This window comes from Phalacrocorax aristotelis, chromosome 10, assembly GCF_949628215.1.
Source record: "Phalacrocorax aristotelis chromosome 10, bGulAri2.1, whole genome shotgun sequence".
In the NCBI taxonomy this organism is placed as follows: Eukaryota; Metazoa; Chordata; class Aves; order Suliformes; family Phalacrocoracidae; genus Phalacrocorax; species Phalacrocorax aristotelis.
In genome coordinates, this window is record NC_134285.1 from 17,507,680 (window position 1) to 17,532,615 (window position 24,936).

The 24,936-nt window shown below is 36.9% G+C and overlaps 1 protein-coding gene across 1 annotated transcript in view; it reads left to right on the forward strand.

Moving 5' to 3' along the window:
- The window catches only part of MYBPC3 (myosin binding protein C3), a 70,425-nt gene that overhangs the window by 16,285 nt on the left and 29,204 nt on the right, over window positions 1-24,936 (forward strand). Inside the window, exons 6-23 of the mRNA XM_075105398.1 lie at window positions 909-1,026; window positions 2,374-2,422; window positions 3,689-3,730; window positions 6,067-6,123; window positions 6,838-6,840; window positions 11,101-11,124; window positions 11,875-12,041; window positions 12,825-12,957; window positions 13,191-13,193; window positions 13,635-13,759; window positions 14,381-14,486; window positions 18,528-18,694; window positions 19,068-19,233; window positions 20,194-20,300; window positions 20,624-20,653; window positions 20,843-20,979; window positions 22,542-22,619; window positions 23,840-23,999. Of these exons, the coding sequence (XP_074961499.1) occupies window positions 909-1,026; window positions 2,374-2,422; window positions 3,689-3,730; window positions 6,067-6,123; window positions 6,838-6,840; window positions 11,101-11,124; window positions 11,875-12,041; window positions 12,825-12,957; window positions 13,191-13,193; window positions 13,635-13,759; window positions 14,381-14,486; window positions 18,528-18,694; window positions 19,068-19,233; window positions 20,194-20,300; window positions 20,624-20,653; window positions 20,843-20,979; window positions 22,542-22,619; window positions 23,840-23,999 (1,672 nt within the window). The remainder of the gene's footprint in view (window positions 1-908; window positions 1,027-2,373; window positions 2,423-3,688; window positions 3,731-6,066; window positions 6,124-6,837; window positions 6,841-11,100; window positions 11,125-11,874; window positions 12,042-12,824; window positions 12,958-13,190; window positions 13,194-13,634; window positions 13,760-14,380; window positions 14,487-18,527; window positions 18,695-19,067; window positions 19,234-20,193; window positions 20,301-20,623; window positions 20,654-20,842; window positions 20,980-22,541; window positions 22,620-23,839; window positions 24,000-24,936) is intronic.

Below are 24,936 nucleotides of genomic sequence, written 5' to 3' on the forward strand. Positions count from 1 at the left end.
GGGAAAATACAAGCTAATATAGGAATGTTTTGATATTAAGGTACCCAAAGCTACACACGGTGCTATACTTATGCATAGAAGTTTATGTTTTGACCATGCAGACAAGAGACAAGCACTACATACAGACCCTTGCATACCTTATCTATGATGAAATGAGAAAATGTCTGGAGGACTAGGGGAGCAGTTTTCCTCTACTACTGCAGTAGATTCCCTCCATCTTCCTCTCAAGTAATAGACACTTGTTATATTTAAGATAAAACAATAAATCAGACAGATATTTAAGAATGGTCTATCTTGGTTTTAATAGATCAAGCATTCAGCTATTAGTGATGGAATTTATTGTTCTTTTGCATTGTCTAGACTACTTTAAACATCTGAGTAAGATCCATTTTTTATCACAAATGTGTTCAAAGATACACAGACAGGAATACAAAAGAGTCTGTACCACGATGCCGCATCCTGTGTGGTGTATGAAACACTACTACCCTCTCCTGGATGGAACAGAAGACTTGCTCAATTAGTGACTCCTTTTGCTGAATTTTTAAATCAACTGTATACATTCTGGGTAGAGGCTATATTTGTTTAATGAAAGCTCTACTCCTGTTTCCAATGTACATGCAATTAGCGTGTATGAAGACTGCACACACCAGTACACCAGCATAGTTTTCTAACATCGCATCCTCTGGAAGACCTGTACTAATACTCTTTAGCTGTTCCTACAGAATTGGGTAGATATGTAATTTTTATTACGGTAATGTTATGTGCTTAGGAGGTTCTTAATTCTAAAAGAACACAGCAGCATATTTCATCCCTTGCCTATTTCTCTCCATGCCTTAATATGCTGCATTCGCTCTATTTCACCATTTCAGTTTCTAACTTGTGAATTATACCATTGGTGTCTGTTCTAGGTGTACACCTTTGAAATGGAAATCATAGAAGCAAACATGACTTTTGCAGGAGGGTACAGATGTGAGGTGACTACCAAGGACAAGTTTGATAGTTCTAGTTTCAACCTGACAGTCAATGGTAAGATGAATTCCAGGGACCTTGTTTCTTCATTTTTTTTTTCATCCTGTACGCCCACCAACAACTCTTTCTGGTACATAGCGGCTACTTAGACAAGGACAGATCTGAAATACAGACCTGAAGAGCTACAGGGACACTTATAGAGGCCCACAGATGAGCATTGGGTTGGGCTGGCAGAGATATAGAGCATTATAAGTAACCCTTGGATGTCACTCAAGTCAGAACTGTGATGCTCTTAAAGAAAACACACAGAAAGATGCAAATCAGCCCAACATTTCTCTGGCTTTATTCTGATTTCAGCTCCATTCTCTCATGATATTTAACTCCACTAGAATAAGAGAGAGGTCTATTCTTACTTTGAAAAAAGCTCAGTAGTAAAAATGGATACTTGAAAAAAAAAGGGGGGGGGAATGGAAAGATTTAGGCATGTGACACTAGAAGCACCTTGTGATATAAATTGTTTTAAGATTAGAAGACTTGTTTTACAAAAGACATGGTGCCACACTCACAACTGCTATACTAAACAGCTTATCAGCAATTGGAAGGGAAGTACATTTTAACATCAATTTCCACCTAGTGTGGACGAGTTTAGGTAAAACAGTGTAAGCATGGCCAACCTGAAAGGACTGAACATTTGGACCATCCCCTGTTTCAGTGGTTCTGCTGAAGGGACTGTATCATTAACTTGCATCCATCAACCAATGAGAGAAGACAAAAGTTTGTTGACGTTACTCAATTAGCAGTGTTCATTTCTGAAGTTTCACTAATTGGCTGTAGGACTCATAAGACTTCAGAGCTGTGACTGGGAACAGTTTTCCTCCCAGAAGTAGCAGTACATTATTCATACCAACAGGGGCTTAGAACAGAATAATAGTTTTCTCTATGCAACATCCTTGATGGAGTTTCTGTACATCTCTTCATATTTCCAGGAGTTTACCTTTGCTTTCAGACAATGGATTACAATTTATTATTAGCAATAATATTCAATTGATATCCAGTGGTTTTCTCATTAAGATTTAAATACCCTGTGAAGCCAGTATTGAAACTGAAATTCACCAGCAGGAGAATTGACAAAGAGATAAAGCGGTTCATAATGCTACAGGTTATTATGAAGCATGAGACAGAATTAAGCTATCACAAAACAGTGGATGTTGAAAGCTAATTAGTGAAGGCTACTTGTTTAGAGATGATGCTTCAATCTTTCAATATGTAACTGATCACAATTTACAATATAAGAACTTTAGGAAGAAAAGTCTGCAAAGGAAAAGCTTTAGAAAAAAAGCACTGTATTTTTGCATTATTTTTACTGGCTCTCCCGTACTTTTTTGTCACTTTTTGTCACATCAGAAGCACCAATAGCTGGAGACTTGGATATTCGCGCTGCCTTCCGACGCACGTGAGTATGTACAGTAGAAATTATGTAGATCAGATTATACTTCCATGCAGAATTCATTACTTTCCTTGACAACACTAACTAAAAGCAAAGTTGTTGTACAAACAAGCACAACGATAGGGATGTCTGCTAGGAAAATATTTCTACTAAGAAAATATTTCTGCTATTAAAATACTATACAACTCCTAGAAATCATCTAATAGCGTTTAGACTTTGTACTAGCATAATAGTCATGCTTGTCTTCAGTTATGCAGTTGATAATGTGTCTAATTCTACTAAGAACTTCAGCAGGTTTTTTCCAGACCTGTAAAGAGCACTTTAGTTCTAGATCAATAGACAGGAAAAGATTCTCTGTAGTGCCTAGTCTTGATTTGGTCTGTCTTGAGGAGCTACATGTACTTTAATAGAAACATTTGATAAACAAAAAAGTGGAATTTGATGTGAGCTTGGTAAGTAGCATATCACCGACAACATTAATACAAGCATCTTGATTGTATTTGTTTTCATGTTCTATGATTATTTTAATTGAATGAAGACAACGATACTGTAAGTGTCTGTGTAAACACTCAGATATGTGTAGGTCTTAGATATTAAAGACTGCAAGGTATTGCACTGGTGTTGAAAAGGCTACTCTCCCCATATATGTAATACTGTCTGAATTGATGTATGACTTAATGGAAAAATGTTCTTTTCTATTAGCAAATTTCTCAAAATTGGATTTTTTTAAATTTAGACATTAACAACACGTATTTTTTCACTGTTACTTTGTGTAATTTGTGTAATTCAGTTTCTGTTTTAGCTTTTTTATATTTTTGCAAAGTTACTAGACCAGGAATATTCCAACAGACATCTATTTCTCTAACATAAGACACAAATCATCTGTGGCAACTCCTTGCGTTTTTCCCTATAAGTGCTATTTTTATATGAGATTTCTTATTACTATTCTATCCCAAAGAATTAAAAAAGGCTTGCAGACCTTATCTACCATCAAATCTATCTATAGGTAGCTGACCAGCCTCTCTGTGATGCCTATTAGATAGAGGACACTCAGTGCATAGCTGCCTTGTGTTATTTCACTGCAGTGAAATAAGGCTTCAAGAGTTTCTCTTCTTGCTAGCACAATTAAAAGAATTCAGAATCAGTTCAGAGTGAGTGTAGTGTGGGTAGCTTCAGGCTGTTCAGATTTTCAGTTTCTTCTGTAAGAATGGAGCCAAATTTTGAACTGAACTGTTTAAATCTGAAGCTTTGTCTTTGATACCCTCAACTCAGGAGCCTGGCAGGAGGGAGACGGATGACTTCAGTCTTTCCCAGGTAGCCACTGTCTGTGTCAGCAGACAAATTCAAGCCTAACAGTGAACTGTCTCTCTCTGCTTAGGAAAAGAAAAAAAAAAAAAAAAAAGAAAAGAAAAAATACCCACAGAACTAGCTGCAGCTTAAATTCCAAATAAATCATCGTTGATTGCATGTAGTATTTATATGAGATGAATACATACAAGTAATAATGTAAGGTGACTACAAATAATGAAAAGAATAATTTGATAGTTCAGTGAGAGGCAGATTCATCTACAGAAAACGCATGTGTTTTGCAAGTAGCCTCTTCTCACCACTGTTAGAAGAAAAAGTAACTTCAATTTATATGCATGTCTGTGTTAAATGTTTTCATACACCCTGTGTTTACATGTTTGCTTCTCTACCGAGCACGGCCTGACTAGAATTGTTACTACTCACAGAAATGTACCAACACACATGCGTACAAAAGCCTGTTGTTCCCTGGCACACTCTTTATCATAGTATCATTAAGTTTCCCGCTCTGTGCCTTTTGTCTTCTACCCAATGTCTTCTACCATAATGAAAATAGGAACTCTGAGATTAGACCTAACTCTGTGCATGTTAAAGCAATTATTAGGGTCTTAGTCTTCAGAAAAGCTGAACATAGATTGCTAGGCTTTCCTGAAAATCTGATTTAACCGCTACCTGGGAAGCAATAAGGTGACTAGTGATCACAAGAAGCCCTTTCCAAATTTGGGATTATAGTAGTGATTTTTACATACATTTTATGCCTGCAAACATTGAAAAACTTCTGAAAGTAGGGAACAAAGTGGCCAAAACTATACTTTTCTCTTTGATTATTATACCCAAAAAATTATCCTGTCCAGTACTCTACTATCTTGAAAGTAATCACAGAAGTAAAACTGGTACTTTCTTAATAAAAAAATCCTGTCTCACAACATATTCACAATCACACTGATTCAAAATTATTACTTATTCTCACTAACCTTGCACTGTCAAGCAGCACAAGTAGTTTGGCACTCATTTCTCTTCCATTTTATTAACAGTACTGTTAAAATGCCCAGCATTTATCTGTTGAGGCTGTTTTCTTACTTTTTAAAATATTTGTTCCTGAAAATATTGAGTTTTCATGAAATTCTGGTTTATACTTCTACAGACAGACTGATTTTCTCCAAAGCAGCTAGCACTGTGTATTGACAGAGACAGCATTATGGGCTACAGCTATGGCCACCAGTACAACTGCAAAGAATAATTTCTATGTATAGAAAAATAATTAAATATAAGGTGTTTCTGTTGGAAGAATCTGAATGCTGTGAGCTGGCGTCACCAGATTCTTATACCCAAGACAACAGAAATGTCAAGGAGCAGCTGAACATTGATGATGGGAGACTGAGATGAAGAAAATCCATTTTGACTTTCTAAACACTGTCTGAATGCAAAAAAAAGACCCTTTTTTTGTTTGTTTGCTAAGTTGAGTAATCAATAGTCATGAAATCCAGTGTAACTCCCAATATTTTTATATCAAATCCCTGAAGTGATTTTTTAGGAATTAAACCCAAAGAAGTTATTTTAGTGACTTTACACTAAGTTTTCAGAGTAGATCTACACTTCAATTCTGCAGAAGCACAGCTAAAACACCAAAAATAGTATTGTGCATTCCATCTGAAATCACCATATGTAACAGACAGAATTACACATCAAAAAAATCTTACTCCGGCTTCTTGTTCTCATGAATCAGTTCATCACAACATTTCTTGCCATGATGCGTGTTGAACAACTGCATATTAAACCTCATCTGACAATCAAATTAAGATCACATGGTTCTCCTTTTGATTCTCCCAAGCACCAATGATGCGACACTTTTTTCAGTATAATGAATTGTGGAATCACAAAGAACCTTAAGAAACAACTACAGCTGGGATAATAGTAGAAAAAAAATGTGATTTTTTAGATTGTAAGAAGTCCCACAAAAAGGATGGTTAAATACTGCCCCGCCCTGTAAACCATATCCACATTCCTAAAACTACAGCTTTCCAAAAGCACTAATGATTCTAAAAGAAACCTTCTGCAACACCTTTATGATAATGAATACATGATCACCAAATTAATACTCTGTACAACTTTATCCATAATCAGTACAGAAAAAATACAAGTCCATTAAATATATTTCTTAAACCTAAATGAAGACCGATACGGGCAAAGAACCTAAGTCACCTTCCATGGCAGTGGACATCCTAAGTCAGCCTAAACCCATCAAATACTACCCTACAGAAATATATAATCTACATAATGATATAGTCTCACAAGCTATTCCCATTTCCTTCTGAAACTAATTATGGTTTTCTGTTACTATACAGTTCCGAGGGACATGAAGAAGGTGGAGAGTTTAATTTTAGTGCCCTACTGAAAAAGAGGTATGTAAAAATCAATAGACTTAGAGAAGTAAAGTAACCAGCTTCTGCTGAACAACTCTGAAAACACTAAAATTAGAATGAATGAAAGTTTCATAAATCCAGAACTCTTGTAGTTTTCCTAAGGCAGCTCTAACTGGAAAAAGGATGACAGGTAATTATGGCAACTTTCCCACGTACTCAGCATTTGCTACATTTCCGCTAGGTTTATACTGGGGGTGGGGGCTGGAGGGAATTGGCCTTTCCCAAGAGAGAAAAGGCTGGGACTAGCGTAATTATATGCTTCCACCAGCACTTTTCATTTAAAAAACCCAAACCACAACATCAATTTATGATACTTGTCTATAATGCTGCCTTATTAAGAATTTTCTGTCCTGAGTTTTCACAATATTTTGCATCAGACAGCTAGGATGACAAGCCTTTTTATTAGATATTTAAATGTTACTGTTACACTATACAACTATATATTATATATTATATAGCTGTTATCATATATATAAAAAGATATTCTATGTTGTATAAATATTATATAAATATTTTTTACTCTTCCAATTCTAATTCTTATTTCTTTCTTTTACTTACACTTTTTTTGGTGGAATTCCCTCTCCCATTCTCACCCTTCCTTGCCACACCTGTTTTCATAACCTATCTACTTATGTTTTTCTCTTTTTACCACCATCTCAATCTGGATGTTTTGGATTCCACTGTTGCCAACAGAGAGTAAGATGCCTATTTCATTATATTATAAATGCATGGGTCAGACTGAATACAAGAACCATTTGGTTTGAAATAATGCATGCATCTTTATCTTTCTTACACATAGTGTGTGACAAAAATTAGATAGTATGGAAGAAAATTATCAGCCACCAATTTCTGAGACAAATATTTTTAAACAATTAGTGGTAGTTAAGGTTGGACCATTCAAATCAAATCAATGTACTTCTCTGAATGTCCTTTGGTCTTCACCATCACTTTCTTCTATAAGCAGTTTTAAATTGCCTTTGAATTTCCAGATTTTCTCGATAACCTGTTGCAATAGAAGTGAGAATCAGAAAAATAATTTACATAATATGCCTGCTGGTGCCTCTCAAACATGCGCTGAAGTTTTGTTCCATTCATCCTTAAACATGATAAGTGAACGTATTACTGAAGCCACTTATTCCATAAATATACAGGCTTCTCTGTTACAACACATCTCTTTTTATTCCATGTAAAGTTTTCATTGCTCATTATCATCCCATTACTCCAAGCATGCTTCTTTCTGTTCACTGCCCCATGCCACTTACTCTGTTTTTCCAGTTCCTGAAGTTACTATAAACACTTGTCACTAGACTCAGGTTTTGCAAATCTAAGCTTACTCAGTTTAAGTTTTCAGTCAACTGCTTGGGCAAATGTTGTTGTGAATCTGCGTTCAGTCTCTGCTCAGGTATTGGTATCACTATTTATAACATGTGTTTTATCTTCACAAAGAGTACAGGATCGTGTAGATATCTGAAGTAGTCTGGTTACAGAAGGCAACAAAGCCACAATAGCCTCACATTTTCCTCAGGGTAATTCACCCAAATTTCAGTGGGACAAACAAGGGCACATAGGTATACAAAGCCCAGTATTATGCAATACGCGATGGATCCAACTAGAAGTGACTTCCAGCTCTGCAGTAACACTACAACCAGAACTCTCAAGAGGGCCAGCTAGAAAAGCAAGAAAGTACACCCATCTAACTTTCTATAGCTGACACTGATATCAAAGTTTCTTGTTTAATCATGAAGCCCAGAGAAGTCTGAAATTAAAAGTGCATTAGAATTTTTTTGTAATTCAAATGTAGGGAAAATATGCTTTCTGAATAATGGCAGTAATTAAAACTGTACAGGTTTGAGAGCTGAAATACAGTGTGTACAGTAGTTGTATTCACATTCTAACTTCTATAGAAAATGTTGATAACTTTTTAAAAATTTCAAATAAATTGAGGTCAACATGAAAATATTTGCATAATTTCATACAGTGACTCCAGCTGGAATTAAGTGTTAAGTACCACGAGCCCCTCTCCTAGTGTCTTTCCTTTCTGCTTTCATAATTAGTTTTGAGCAGTGATAGAACTCTAAGCAATAGCAAAAATCTCCAGTATTTCCAGAAATGTTCAATTTGCGGCGTTAATTATTCATTATTTGTTAGACTAGAAATATAGTTCTTTAAAAGAAGCTTGTAAGTTTCACTGCATTTCATCACTGTTTTGACCTTTCTTGGCTACAAAGCTCTGTTTAGTGAATTTAAGCATACTGAAAAATTCACCACTCCTAGCTGTTTTTCACAGCCACTTGAGACGTAACTTGTGGATCCTTCAGGCTTTGCACGTCACAGGTTGAAGACCACTCCCATATTAATGAGAACTGATAGGTGTGAAAACTCATCACAGAATGAAAGTATCCTTCATTAAAACAGAATAGAAAAAAGGGCCTCATGCTGAGGAACTCTCAAGACCTATAACAGGTTCAAAGAGAATTGAATATGCTTCTTTTACCGCTTCTGCTTTCTCCCACCTAATTTACAATTGCCCCTCAGTCTAGAGGTAATGAACATTTGCACTAAAATAAAGCAAGCTTTATTTAATACTATATCTCCTATCGCTGTGATTTAATTAACAGGTGTTGACGTACAGATGTAACGGGCCAAGGAGAGGTCACTGGGAAGAGGAAGGGAACAGCGTCACAGAACTATTAAATGGGATAGTGCGCAGAGGCCTTGAAGGAGGTGACAGCTGACAGGGTCCAATCAGTTGACAGTAATGGGATAGGAAGGAACCATCTCTGGGATGTACAAAACTATTTTTAACCCCTATACATATGTTTAAAATGTATCAGCTGCATATTCCATTTACAGCAGGTTCACTAAGCTGCATCTTAATTCCCCCAAGCACATAGTTAACCTATGAGGTGATCACTCTGAATAAGGATCCCCAGCATCAGGGTGGGAGAAACATCAGGAGTCCAGGTGCTCTATTACTTTTCATACACTGCTTAGTTCCTGTTGGTAGTGGAAGAGTAGAGCCTAACTGTGGAAATTCTGTGTCTTTATGGGAGCAAAGAGAATGTTTTAACAAATACAAAATGGTGAAAAGGAGTACTAGGATGGGGGAAACTGCTCAGAGGCAAAGACCTTTTTTTTTCTTTTCTTTTTCAGAACTCAGTTAAACGCTATACAAATGACAACTTTTAGTGTTTAGTACCATTTTACACGCAACTTACAAGCCTTTGCCTCTAGTTAGAAGGTATTACTATTTCCAAGGGAGAGGCTATACTCTTGCTTATGATCAAATTCTTTTTATTTCAGCTTGCATATACCAAAACAGTACTGCCAGATATAACAATGGGATGACACTGAGTAATGGAAAAGCTAAAGCAAAAATTAAGGAAGGAAGTCTCAATAGTGAGGTACTCTAGACTGTGGAATTGCTTCCAAATTAGAAGATTTTTCTCGTGATGTATTCAAAAATAACTCACACAAAATATTTCTGAAAACGCCACAAATAATCCTACCTGCAAATTTTCAGGTAAAGGAGTGTATACAGATGAATATATAAGTTGGCATCAACAGAGAGACCGCCAATATTTATATAATGCCTGAGGGAAAATAATAACATTTGAATCTGTTAAGTCTTTCCTATCTCCTGTGATTTTATATTTCCTTTTGAGATATGGTTTGCTGCACAGAATATTAATCATACTAGTACAAAGAACTCAGCACATACTAGAAATATTACTTATTCCTAGTTTTATGTACTTAAATATCTATTCCAATTTACATGTATTTAGAAATATTTTTAAGTTGCTCATTGATATGATGAGGGCAACTAGCCCAAGAACTGCTTATGTTAAAAACAATTCTTGGTCTATTTGGCAAATCAGTTCAATTGTCCTGCCTTCTGCTAGGCAAAACTACTGACCATTTGTAGCTGCCCCAAACTAAATGATAGATACATAGGGAAGAGGAATTCTGATTAAATTTGTGGATGATGTTGATGCACTGTTATGGTAAAGCAAATACTCAGTAGGCTGCACTTATCACGAGGCGTCCAAACTTCAGGTACACCTATCAATTCAATGAGTGCTAGTGAAGGCTTAGTGCTTAGCGAGTGCTAAACCACTCCAAAGATACAAGATATTGCGTGCCATATTTCAGCTCAAACTCACTGAGCTGAAATCCTCTTCTCTTACTTCTTTTCTGTTCAAGAGCTACAAGAGCACTGGAAATCCCAAGCCTGGACTGCAGTACTTTAATAAACATAGCACACTCGTTACAAGCAAGCCTTTTTGGGGCAATAAAAGCAGTACCAGAAATGTTTGGTTATATTTCCCACAGACTAATGGGACTGCTCTTTTCCTGAGAAAAAAAGTGTAAATACACCCAATAATCCTCCATTTTCCTCTGCAAACCTGTTGCATAACTTGTCTTCTTGTTGGGGTTTACCACTGAACATGGCTTCATAATAAGGGTACGCTCTGCTGCGCTGGAATTGGCTGTTCCTGGTGATATCAGAAACAACAGCCACAGGAAGTTCCTTCTTGTAAAGAAATTTTTAAGAAAACGTTACTTCTTTCGTCCTTTCTCTGTTTCCCAAAATGCAAATTGTGACAGGCAACAACTCCATGACAACAGGTAGAGCTATTTGTTTCCCTGTAAGGCAATCAGCCATAATTAGGAATAAGCAGAAGTGCTTACACTTACGGTATATATTGCAGAGTAGAACTGTACAAAGTGTGGGAGTGAGTTTGGTTTCAATAGGGAACAGCATCTTTCCTAAGTCTATTTTGGAGCTTTTCCATGAGCTCCTTCATCTCCCTGCTACCGAAGCACAGGCTTGTTCTGCTAAAGGTGAAGATGACATTTATGGCTCTTTTGTATTAACACACGATGCTCTGTTTCTTGCCCGTTGGGATGCTACATGTTTTTCCAAATGGTTGTCTGCATCATTCTGGAGTACAGCAGCTTCTTGCGCTCAGTAAACCGGTAAGGTTACACCCATTTCTATTTTTTATTTATGATCTTTTAAATAAAACATATGATGACAGAAAAAGAAGGCCTTTCCCAAAGTCAGACAACCAAATTTTCAATTCGTTTTGCTAAACCAAACATTAACTCTTCCATAATCACTAGTTCTTTGGTTAAACTATAAAACAAGTAGTCCACTGTAAATATTGTCTTGTTTACCACTACTCACTAGTCTGTGTCCTTATGTTTTATAGATTACTATAGCCAACAATTGTCTTTACAATTGACAATAAATATTTTAAATATTTTAATAATCTCATTCATTTTAGTGAAGAGGAAAGATGTTCCAGGTAGAAAAGGACTTGTTTCTTATTAACATAAACCAACGGCCTTGTTTCTAAGGCATTCTCAGGATATCAGTTCTTGCTTTGCCACATGTTTTGTGTATGACCATGACAGGAAAATAAGCCTCTTTGTGTTTCCATTACTCATTGTTAAAGGAAAGTTAATATTTATTTGCTTTGGCTATTAGAAAGTAAACCCTTGAGGACAGCACTTGGATTTAAATCACTGTATATATAAATATAAGTAAAACTAGCCGTCAGTTTTATTTCATTATTTTAGGTAATAATACAGTTAAAAGTTAGACTGCTAATATTTTTTTATTAAGAAACGGCTTCATCAAGGCAATATGTAGCTTGCCAAGTCTATGGCTGTTTTAAAATCCTCTCAATAGTAGCATTCAGATTCTCTAATCCCTTTCTGCAGAGGTGAAGCAAAATCTGAATCACAACCTGATGTTGATGTCTGGGAAATCCTGAGGAAAGCGCCTCCTTCTGAATACGAGAAAATTGCTTTTCAGTATGGCATCACAGATTTGCGTGGGATGCTGAAACGCCTCAAACGCATAAAGAAGGAAGAGAAAAAAAGTACAGGTTGGCAAGCTGTCTTTATTCCAAACATATGTATTCATATCTTCTTCAGGTGTTCTTCAAATATTAACATCAGTGGAACAGCAGCCAGATACAAGAGCATGAGAAACAGGAGCTTCCTATTGCAATTGTTCCACAGTATTTACATATGAAATGCTGATTACCAGAGATTAAAGCTACGCCCAAAGCTTTGAGCTACCTTGCTCTGAAACTATGGATATTCTGAACCTGCGCATTTTACTCGTTTCTTGTGCTTTGTCCTGTATCTTTCCCTGAACATAAAACAACACTCCCCACTCCCAAAAGTGGGCAGTATATAAGGCATCAGTGACACATTTAAATAATTTCATTTCCATTGGGATGATACGTTTGGCATTCCTGAGCCTTTTCTACTCTTATGAAGTATTAATTACCTAATTTTAACTAATTTGTTTTAAAAGTACTGAGATGATCAGTATCATTTTCGTACATGGACAGACATAGCTGTAACTCTATTCAGGATGTGTTGAAGTACATATTCACATCTGATTTAGAATATTCTACTTTGATTATTTTAGTTTATATCACATGCTTTTCATCCTGTGTTAAGGAGAAACAGAAAACAACAGGATAAAGAGCAGACAGAAATGGTAAAAATGCAAACAGAATGCAGAAGGTTTAAGATGATGGTAAACAACAGGAGAGGGGATAAAGATTTACTTTCCTGACAGAGAATGTAAAGAGAATATTTCAAGTATAAAAATGATTAAGATAGTCTTTTTTCTTTAAAATCATTCTTCATCATAGCATTCCTCAAGAAACTGGATCCAGCTTACCAAGTAGACAAAGGGCAAAAGATTAAATTAATGGTCGAACTTGCCAATCCAGATGCTGATGTAAAATGGCTGAAGAATGGACAGGAGATCCAAGTGAGCGGAAGGTAAACTAGAAATATGGGAAATCCAAAAAGGAGTGAGCTACAGGGTGAACAAAGTGGTAAGACTAGCTTTCCTTAGAAAGAAATGAAGAAAATAGGGAGAAATATGAGCTGAGAAACACTCTACATAGTGCTTTGGCTGAGGGTGAGTTTGCTGTTCTTATGCCTTTGTCTTTTTCTTCCCTCTGCTCTATATATCTACACCTGGAACTGGATGCTTACATCTGCCTACTTAGCAAGTAAGTCCTCAGATTATATTCTGATCTTTATGTGTATATCCAGGGTTCAAAATTACTTTCTTGTGATATGGGATATACTTCAGTGTAGGTTGTTTGTAAAATAAATTTCCAGTCATTTTGTGCTGAAGCCACGACAGAGCATTTTAATGGTAGTCAGGTTTGTTTTATGGCTCGAAGTTAGAAAAGCATTCAACACCATTCACAGGAGTTCGTATGTCTCACACTTGTGTGAAGATTTCTCCATAATTTCCTTTGCTAATTTTTCACACACTACTGCTGCCCACTGCGCCAGAACAGGGACACAGGGCTCGGGTCTTAACAAACCTTGCCACCAATGTCAGAAATAACAGTAAGAACCTTTTCCTCTGCCAGGCAGGGGAAGACAGCGACGGGGTCCAAGAGAGTTACTCTCTGATAATTACATTTAGATTCTCTTTTCAGATATATTTTTGAGGCTGTTGGGAATAAAAGAATACTGACCATAAACCACTGCTCTCTGGCTGACGATGCAGCTTATGAATGTGTGGTAGGTGAGGAGAAGAACTTCACAGAATTATTTGTAAAAGGTGAGCAATGGCAGCAAGAGGAAAGAGATCTTCCCTAACATTTAGCATTGAATTACTGTCACCTTCTCTACTCTCAAATTAGTTCGTCTCATAGGAAAGGAAATCCTCAAACATATGAACAAATGCTGACATCTATTGTAGTAGGTATTTTTCTTATGGTTAAATGAAGGAAAATTTTCCCTTTAGATGCAACTAAGAAACCACAGGAAAACAGCACAGTAATAATTACCATTAATTCTCATTTGGAAAGTGATTTGTCTTCCCAACAGTAGGGCTAGAAACTTACTTTAAAACTTTGATTCCACTCATGATAAACACATGCCTCAGCTCTACAAACAAGTTGAGTAGTACAGAAAACTAACACCTCCAGTTTGAAGTTTCAGATTATATGTGAAAAGCGATTAATCCTGTGTTTGTATTCTGTCTCATGAAGCAAAACCCAAAAGGTAATTCGATAAGATTGGTAATGTGATCTGGCATAGTAAACTTTAAGTTCCAACACAGAGAGCATTACCATGTGTTTGGCATGGGGTTCTTCATGTGGAGTGCAGAGTGGTGAAATCTACCTCTGGTCTTCAGTCTTTCAGAATACTGTTTTAATAAAAGTCTCTTCATTTCCAGAACCTCCAATCCTGATCACTCGCCCACTGGAGGATCAGATGGTGATGGTTGGAGAGAGAGTGGAGTTTGAGTGTGAAGTGTCTGAGGAAGGAGCCACTGTGAAATGGTAAGGGAATAGAAAATGGAAAGAAAAAAACAAACAAAATAAAACCATATCCATCCATGGGACATTCTAGGATCGGTGTTTGTGGACAAGAGTTGTGGAATAAAAAGGAAGAAGGTATCCTACAAAACTGTTTGCAGGAAAAGATTGATCCTCCTCCAATATGTCAAACATTGAGCAGGAACTGAGAGGCCAGAATATGGCAGAAAATAAATTAAGTATAGATATTTTACAGGGTCTCTAGAATTTCTTGTTCAATGTTTACAGAATGCTACTGACTGTACCAAGCTGCTAGCTTTAAAGTTTTCTAAACACTGACAGTCTAACTATTGCTTAGACTAATCAGACCTGTACTGCGATGAGTCTGCTGTACTTTACAGAATCTTCTGGTCTTCTCAACTGCAGTGAGGGTGGGTTTTTTGTTTTGTTTTGGTTTAAAAGTATTTTTTCTTAGGTAAAAAGTTAGTGTCTCTTGAGACAGAGAGGAAAGGTCTTATTTTAACATATCTGTTGTGGTTATGCTGCAAAGTCGGTCATTATGTATATGCAGTGAGCAGGATTAAGATGACAAACATTTCAACCGTAGAGTCCATTTTGTTGGGCATTCCAGCTGAGTGGAAGCTGGAAGGCTCACGCTGCTTGGGCAGGCACAGCATACAGTGCTTACATACAGGTCTTACACACACTGTTCTCCATTTCTCCACCAGACGAAATTCTCTTGTGCTTGTTAACAGCTTGAGGCACATAGTTATTAACTGTTCCCACAATGCCCATTACATTCCTGGTAAGTGCCAACCACTCATCTGCTCTCCCAAAGGAAGGAACTGAGAATTTAAATAGAGCCCAAGAGCTAGTATCGCTATGCAGTACACTATTAAAGCCACATGCACAGGCACACACATGCTATTGTTTGGGAACTGCTTACAGGTGCCTGGTTACAACAGATGGGACAACTAGATCTGCCCCTCTCAGAGCACAGTGCAGCTGCCACACTTTGATCCTATGCCTTTGAACAACTCCCATACATCTTGCAGAGCTGGCATCTGTTGGATGGGCATTTGGCATGACAAGGGCAAACCAGCAGCTGTCTCAGCCCAAAATGCAGCAAGTGGGCAGAGAAACCCTTCAAATCATAGAAACAGAAAACTGAGCAGTCAGACATTTATGCTATATTTTACTGGCTTTATTACATGAGACACGGTCAATGCTTTTGGGCAACAAAGGGAGCATTTTGGACAAGGGAAAGAAGTGTCCAGGGAAAACATGAAACACAGTATGGAGAAAGAGTTCCGGTTTTATGGCTCATTAGAGAAATGCTCAACAGTTTAAGCCAGATAACAGGCACTAATTCAGGGCACCTGTTACAGCTCTTGCACCCTTTAAACCTGGGATATAAAAGCACAAGCACATGAACAACAGCAATTGTGTCGCTCACACAAGACAGAAATAAGGCTTATAGCTTCTTAGGCATGACCATCAGACTAGGGCGTGGAGAATTCATTATGTGGGTCTCTTCATAGTAAACAGGAAAGAATGTTCCCTTGAACACCCAGAAAGTTCTCACATTATTATTATGCAGTACTATGGAATAGTTCTTTCTAAACCTCAGATGGTCTTGGAAAGACTATAATTCTTGAAGAAAATGATGGAATAAAATACATAGTTTTGACCTGATTTCTCCATCTCTGAAAGCTGGATATACCATCTTATCAGCTCCAAATGAAAACAAACTATAGTAATATAATAGTAACAATAAATCTGTGTGTCCCTACTATGACATAGTACCTACATCAGTGATATCTCAGAAGAGAATAACTAATTTATCCTTACCTTCTAAACAGGAAATAGGAAAACATTTCCAGACAGAGAAAAAAGGCATTGAGTAGCAAAGTAGAAAATAGATATTTGATCTTGCAGATGTTCAGGACTTGGATTGACTAAACCACTGCTGTCCTACTTATTATTGCACTAGTTATGCTTCAAGTGTGAGGCTGGACCAGATGACCTATGGTGGTCTTTAATACAGCATTTCTATGGTTCTACAAAATCCTTCACTTATACTTTAATATCAACTGATTCTTCTACTTCATTGCTCTAGTTACCAAAGGAAGGACTGTAATATTAACTTATATCAGGTTTTTCACTTTTCACTGCAGCAGGGTAGTATTTTAAGCCAAATGATACCTAGGAGGTCTTTTTTGAGATTTACATTTTTATCACTCCACTGTCTGTCAGTACACCCCTTTGCAAACTCTCTACTCATACACAGCATCAGCAGTGTGTTAGTCGCTAAAACAAACACAAGTTAAATATACTATTCCCTTTCCAGGGATTTACGACACTAGTCATTGCAAAGAAATCTATTTTCATTATTTAGACAAGATTGGAAGAGATCTCTCTCTTACCAATGGCTGAATAGAACATTCAGATATCTTTGGTTAGCCATGTGTCAAAATACATCTCAAAAAGGAAATAAAAAATTTCAGCCTTGGAACACTAGCCACAGTGCGTGTGCCTGGTTTTGCCACAGCAGCATATTGAGCTTTGGGATTACAGTCCGTTCTCAGTAGCTCAGCAAAGGTTTACACATTGCATTGTAGCACTTGTTCCAGAACTAATTTGCAGGAATGCAAATACCAGCCTCAGGAGAACAACTTGCATGTGGCCTCAGACTCTGGCTACTTAACAGAGGAAACATTACCCTGACAGAACAATAAGCACTGTGTTTCACATGGTTGTTACAGGCATCCTCCGTTTCCTCCCTCACTAGTGTTGCAGTCCTGTGACTACAGGAGACCAGCGTTTTTCTAAACCAGCTATAAGTTCCAATATGTTGTGCTCTAAAGAGCAGTTAGGAAGGAGTAACCTGTAGTTATTTTGAAATGCAGCTGCAGCAGGTACATCTAAGTCACAAGTTGGATTCCTTGTCTCTGTTTAAAGTTTTTACTTTGTGCTTTACTTTAGCAGACTCTGACAGAGGCAAAAGGTTTCCTTGCATACATCTACATACAGGTTAGAGGTATAGTATTTTTAATGACACCCTAAGTAGCATGTCAGTTTGCTATCTTGTAAGCTCATTTGTTAAGCTGAATAGTCATTGATAACAAGTAGCACAAGGCAGAAAGGAAATTCTTACTCTGTTAAAAGCATAACATCCTTTCTATTTCTTGTTCCACATGAGTAAGTATTGAAGAGAAAACCTTTTTCATTTACAAACTGCAGCAGTATTCAAGTAAGATAATATAAATATAATCAAATAATTATGAAAAACATCAAATGCTACAAAAGGAGTAAGTTGAATAAATTCCAAGATGTTTTCTTGAAGCCTGTTTATATTATTTAGGATTAGGAACAGGAAATCTTTAAAAAGCTTATGTATTTTTGTATGACCTTGGTAAACAGAGACAATCGTCTCTGCTCATTTGCCTTCATGATGACTGGAAATTACAATAATTAGATTTCCTCCCAGGCTGGATGGTGAAGCTTAATTTAGTAATGTCTTAAATATACTTGAATCCTTGCATGGAAAGGGCTACAAAATCCAAAATACATCTTAATTTTAATCTGTCTTAAAATTTTCTTCTTCTACTGATGCCCACAAACCATAAATTTATAACAATTATAATTCACATCAGGGAAGTTAAGACCTCTAAGTCATTTCCCAGTAAGTCCCATTCACCTTATGGCAGCTTTTAAGATAGTGCATTCCCCGCTGGTGACATGTGTGTTCATCACTGTACCTTCCATAGCATTTAACATACTTCCATGTTTATCTATAGCATATAAATAGTAACAATCAATTAATTCCTTGTCAATGAACCATCTTGAACCAGAAGTCAAATACCTAGTGAAAATTAATGGTCAAGCTAGAAGCATTCTGGTTTTGGTTCCACTAACATTTGTTCAATGGTCTCTTTTTGCTAACTTGAAATGCTACAAAGATTGGATTTCTCTTGTGTCTTCCAATCTTTTGTAACATTGAACTGACTCTTACTCTTCCCTTCCAACCATAGCAAAATGACTCAATGCTATTTGGCATTGCAGGGAAAAGGACGGAATTGAGTTGACACGGGAAGAAACATTCAAATACAGATTCAAGAAAGATGGAACAAAGCAGTATCTAATTATTAATGAGTCAACCAAGGAGGACAGTGGACACTACACCGTGAAGACCAATGGCGGGGTATCAGTCGCTGAACTAATTGTACAAGGTAGGCAGAGGTAATATCACAGAACCAGAAAAATGAAAACAGGCTGAAGGTAACCTTCTCCAGGATCGTGCACGGGGGTAACATAATCCTCATGCCAGGGGAAAAGAAGACTTAATAAGGGGCATAAGGTTTGATAAGAAAGGCCTCAAGGAGACCTGGGACCTGTGTGCTGAATGTAACAGATACCCTTGTAACAACAGGTGTTTAGCCATCAATCCTGGTAAAGCCCTGCATGCTGTGAGTTTCCTTTCATATTTCACCCTTTGGCAAAAAGCTTTCTCAGCCCTGGCCTTTTCTACTCAGTAAATCCATTGTTTACTTACAGATCTATTCTGATTTGTTGATGTGTGTATCATTATTCTCACAATATCAGAGAAAAAGCTGGAAGTTTATCAGAGCATTGCAGACCTAACAGTGAAGGCACGTGACCAGGCAGTCTTCAAGTGTGAAGTTTCTGATGAAAATGTGAAAGGAATCTGGTTGAAAAATGGAAAGGAGGTGGTCCCAGATGAAAGGATAAAGATCTCCCATATTGGCAGGTTAGTCTTATTTCAGAAAGCTGACACAGGCTTGGGTATTGCATTACAGCCCACAGGAACTATTATCTCAGGGGCTAGGAGAATAAACCAAGACTTTGTCCTGGCTGCAGCTAAAAGGAAAACAGTTAGAAACCTTCTCCTACACAATCAACTTACAGCCACAGACTTGCTTTGGCACGTGTGCAGCCTTTCTGTGTTGGTATGTTTTGCATGTATGGCATCAGTGGTCTATCAGCAGAATTCATTCTCTCTTTTCATTAGGATTTCTTGTTTTCTTGGTATTCAAACAATCTAGAAAACATATTGTTGATAACTTTAAAATTAGCAGTAGTATTTAGAGAGATTAAAATAGCACTTATGTATAAATCCCTTCAGAAAAATTATTGTTTATATTAACACATACAGTTGTGCAATTCAGTGATCAAGTTTCTTAGCACTCTAACTACTACTGGAAATGGAGAACAAGAAGATTCAGAAGACACATAAGCTTTACATGTTTGTTAAAGTCTTCCTTGGTACTCCCTTTCTGTATACTGTTTTGAATTTACAATAATACAGGGATGGAGCATCAATTTTTATCTTGTTTTTCCAGAATTTATTGTAGCCACAATCTGATCAAATGAAACCAGTCAGCAGTGTTACAACTGCCCTAGTAAAGGTAAAGGACTGGACTAAAGCAGAGAAATTGCTTCCTCTATTCAGACTAGACTGTGCATCTAGTCTGCATCTTTTTGACAAGAAAAATCAATTCATAGACAACATGCTGACATGGCTTTGCTTGAATACTGAAAGTAAAGCAGTCTACAGCCCTGGTGGTTTTTGACTTGATATTAGGGCAAGGTGAGAAGAAAAAGTGATTTCTGTTAAGACCACATAGCCTGCACCTTGTCTCTTAAGATAGACCTGTTTCTCCTGGAGAAGGGAGGTAAGGGAGTGGAATATATTTGTTCATGCTTCCAGAATCCATAAGCTCACTATTGAGGACGTAACACCAGGTGATGAGGCTGATTATTCCTTCATCCCTCAGGGATTTGCTTACAACCTTTCTGCCAAGCTTCAGTTTTTGGGTAAGTTATCTTTGAATATGTAATGGGAATTGCAGAGCGATAAAACGATGGCATTAGTCATGGTTATACCAGGGAAGAGTATGCAGAATCTCTTTCCTGATACCTCAATAGAGGCACATAGCTTTTCCCTACTATTTTGCATTATCATTATCACATTGTTTTACAGAGCCTATTTTCCAGTTTATTGCATTAATCTGTTTGTGTATATGCCTCATGAGATTTTAATGATGAATAGTTTTTTAATTATTTTTTGGGTGCAGATGCTACGTAAATCCTGTTTTCTGATCTCTTTCTCCCCCCCACCCCCCTTTTTATTCCCCCAGAGGTCAAGATTGATTTTGTACCAAGAGAAGGTAAGGACAGCAGTCATTATTTATATGCAACTAAACACATGTTTATATGCAAATAAACATGTTTTCAATAGCAAAGAAAGCAGTGTTTTTAATTTTTAATTTAATGCATGAATATTAACCTTTTTTTTTTCCCCCCATACAGAACACTCAGACTATATTTAAAACTTATTTTCTCTGCCCTTGCTATAGAACCTCCCAAAATCCACCTTGACTGTCTGGGCCAATCCCCTGACACTATTGTCGTGGTGGCTGGGAACAAATTGAGATTGGATGTTCCCATATCAGGAGATCCAACACCCACTGTCATCTGGCAGAAGATAAATAAGGTAATGTGTAACCTGACACAGTTTCTGAGGTAAAGAAGTCACAACAGGAAGTTTATCTTCTTGCTCAAATCTTACTTTGATTTACACTTCTTAGTTACAAGTATTTTCATCTTCCTTTTAATTTTATTTTTTTAAAACCCCTAGAAAAAATTAAATAGCTGCAACACAGCTGTTTGGGATTTAGATCTTTTTCTAAGAGTCATTGTGAACTGTTGGGGTTTTTTTTCTGACCTGTTGCCTGTTTTTCTATTCCGAAAGAAGGGACTGAGTATATACGAGTAGACATATATACATGCAGACACTAGGATACCATATAGGTTTATTCTCTTCCTACCTCAGAGGTGAAGAAATAAATGATCACTCACCCCATCACTTTCACCTGATAGGATGGACATGTTCTGGTGATGGCAGCTTCTTTTTTAAAAAAGAAAAAAATCTTTCTCAAGAATTCTATAGTCTATGAAGAAAATGTCTTCTTAGCAGACCACTGGGGTAAAACTATTTTGTGGAGTGAAAATAGAGGACACTTGCTATTTGCCTTATCAAAGCAATCATAAAACATCACAGAAAGAATTTAGAAGCTAGACACAAAATGTTAAGTGAGCTTCCTTTCTGGCTATCTCAGAACGTCTCCACTCCTCACCATCTGCGGGCTCTTGAGCTATAATTAGCACAAAACACAGAAATACTTTGCATAATTTCATACAGCATCATTACACTTCCCATAGGGGTAGATATAGACAGAATAATATTGCCAGTTACATTAACTGCCCCAGTCTCATTTCTTCACGAATCTGCTGCACTCTTTGTTCAGCGTAGCATACTGAATAACACTTAGGACTTCTTTCTGCAATGCAGAATTGGTATGAAAACAAACAAAAGAGCCATTTGTCCCTCTGGGAAGCCAAGAGAAACTGTCTCATACATAAGTGTGCCTAATAAAATGACAACTGGGTATCAAACAACCTCTATACAGTATTATTTCTAAGACGTGAGGTCTCAACATATGAGTGAAAGAAGCCAGTCTTGGTTTGAAGGACGTATAGTCTATACTCACTAATGAAATCCTAAACAAACAGTAGCACAGCTTCAGAATACAGGGTTTGATGTGTGTTACAGACCTGACTACATTTCTGAGCGTTAAAACATTTACATCAACTTGCTATCCCACTGTTACAGAAAGAAGTAATCTTTTTTTTTTTTTTTTGTAGTTACTCAAGATGAGTAACTAGTACCACAGGGCAGATTCACAACCAGTTACAATTCTACTGTAGGAATGTCATGCATCTTTGGTAATCTGTAAATTTGGTTTTGCTGACTTATCCTTCCCTTAATTCACTGCAGTCTGATACATCTATTTCCATTTCTGCTTTTTATTTTTGTATCAGTTGATTTCCTTCCCAGGTCTGCTTGCTGCCTCACTTTGCTCTTCACTTTTCTCACACTTCTATATTCAAGCCCCCTAACAAACCTATGGACACTTCTCCTCCACCTTGTAGAAACAGCTTTACTGCTCTGCTCAGAAAGAATTAGTTGACACTGTGGTTTCTTTGCGTACCTAGAAAAGTGGCCTTGTTCAAAGCAATGATGATTCCATTACTCCCTCAGAAAACAGCGGTGATTTAAATACTGATAGTAAGGTAAGTTCCTTATTCTTTATGCAGACACACAAACATGCTTAGTGTTTTCCAGTTAAAAGCAGATATTAAGACTGGTGAAGCAAATAGCACATCAGGCCCAACGTCCTGCATCACAATGGTGATTACAAACACTTTGAATGGGCAAAAGAGATCTAGTGAGTAATTTTAGAGTAGGATGCTGATCAAGGAAATCTCTTTCTAATCACTATCTCATGGTATCTGGATTACATTGAATCAAAGTAGTCACTTGAAAACCCCTTTCAATATATTTGTGAATGTTTATCTCTCCCCCCAGCCTTTAAGGTTCAATAATAACTACAGGAAGAAAAATAGGACAAAAGTTTTACAGGACACAGGGAAATATGACAATGGATTGAGAGAGTGGACTATGTACGTGCAAAAGAGTGAAAGAGGGTTCATTTTCCAACAAGTTTCCTTTTTGTCATAAATAACCTTTTTATTTTGATTGAGTAAAACATATTTTACATTTATTATGCAACAATAGACCTTTCTCAGGGTTCGGATTCTGCCATAATGGTCACTTTTTAGGCACATATGCTTTCTAATGGTTCATGTTCTAAGTCTAAAGAGATGCGGGCACACAAAGAAGAAATATAATAAACACACAGCAAAGTAGTGGTCATTATGTTTAGACCTCAACTCAGAGTAGAAAGTTACTCCATATGACACTGAGTGGAAGAAATCACACTGATGCCATTAACCATTACAAGAAGCATGGTAAATATTTTAGAGGGAAATTGTTAAAATCCATGTTATCTGATGCCAATTGTAGATACTGTTGATTAGGAATGTTTGCTCAACTACTGGATTTTGAATTTGCAAACCTCCTTGAGCTCACACAGGACCCAACTGTTATCCATGAAACTCTTTCAGTTGATACTGAGAGTTATCCCAAGTAGGAATTTGAGGAAGAACTGAGTAACTTCTCTGAAATGTAACTGGGTATGTGTAACTAACAATGAATCTTAACAACCTGCAGACTTTCAGAACCAATTTTCCCACATGTTATTTATGTGAGCCACTTAGTCTATATTTTACTCTGTTCTACTTACAAATAGAACTTGAATTACTTTATAGCTTTTCAATAATTTTGATAATATTCAGTGATTTTAAGATTTTCACCAGCTTACATACAGGCTCATCAGGCTGTCCCTGGCACAACTTACAACGTCTTTATCTGTTGCTTTCGCTGCCCACAGCTTCTGTTTGAATCTGAAGGCAGAGTTCGTGTGGAGATGCATGAAGACCACTGTGTCTTCATCATTGAAGGAGCAGAAAAGGAGGATGAGGGAGTATACAGAGTTATAGTTAAGAATCCAGTGGGAGAAGATAAGGCTGATATCACAGTCAAAGTTATTGGTAAGTGAAGGAAGGAAACAACCAGAGCATGAAACCATCTTGATTTCACTGAAACTCATGCTTCTCTAAAACTGAGGCAAGTTCTGACTTTATGTTTAGAAAAAGAGAAAAGGATCATAAAGGCAGGACAATTAGAAAATTTTGCAGAAGTATTTTTCACAGGTAGTTGCCTTCTGTGTGAAAAGTTAAGAGAACAACTCCCAGTAGAAATCCATGTATTTTCCTTTTAGGTGTTTTATGAAATACATAAAAACGGATAGGTGATCGTATCATTAGATCATTTTACAGATTATATTCCCTTCTGAAGTATAGGCTTCATGCTTGTCTGAGATAAGAAAAACGTGTCATTTTGTTGTGGTTCATGTTTTCAAGCAAAGATTACATCATTCTATAAGCAGTAAATGGTTAACGGAATAGAGAGATATAAAGTATCTGACAGAATATAAACAGATTGCTACTGAGTCACAGAACAGCTGGGAGTAATATGATTTTGGGGCAGTAATTTTTATAAAATTTTTCATAATATTTAGCTTGTAACCTGCCACACATATGACAAAAGGTCAGGTTATAAGCAAACTGAGAAATTATAAAAGAAAATTATTTTCACCTACAGTATTAAAATTTAGAATTCACTGCTTAAGTGAGTACTAAGTCTGTGTTTATCTTTTATAAATCCTAAGTCAGGATATCTGCCACAAATACTTAAAAATAAAATATATGAGACATGCAGCCATTATATTCTGTATAAATTTTATTCTGTGGAAAATAGGAAACTCTGGGGCAAGCCTTTTCTTACAGAACCTTGTTACCTTCCATTTTTGCAAAAAGTTGATTAGGTGTGGGAAAAGCAAGGGAGATGAATAATCAATGGTATTTAAATGAAAACCAACCTAACATAGAAGCATCAAAGAGCAAGATTCACTTTAGACTAAGGTAA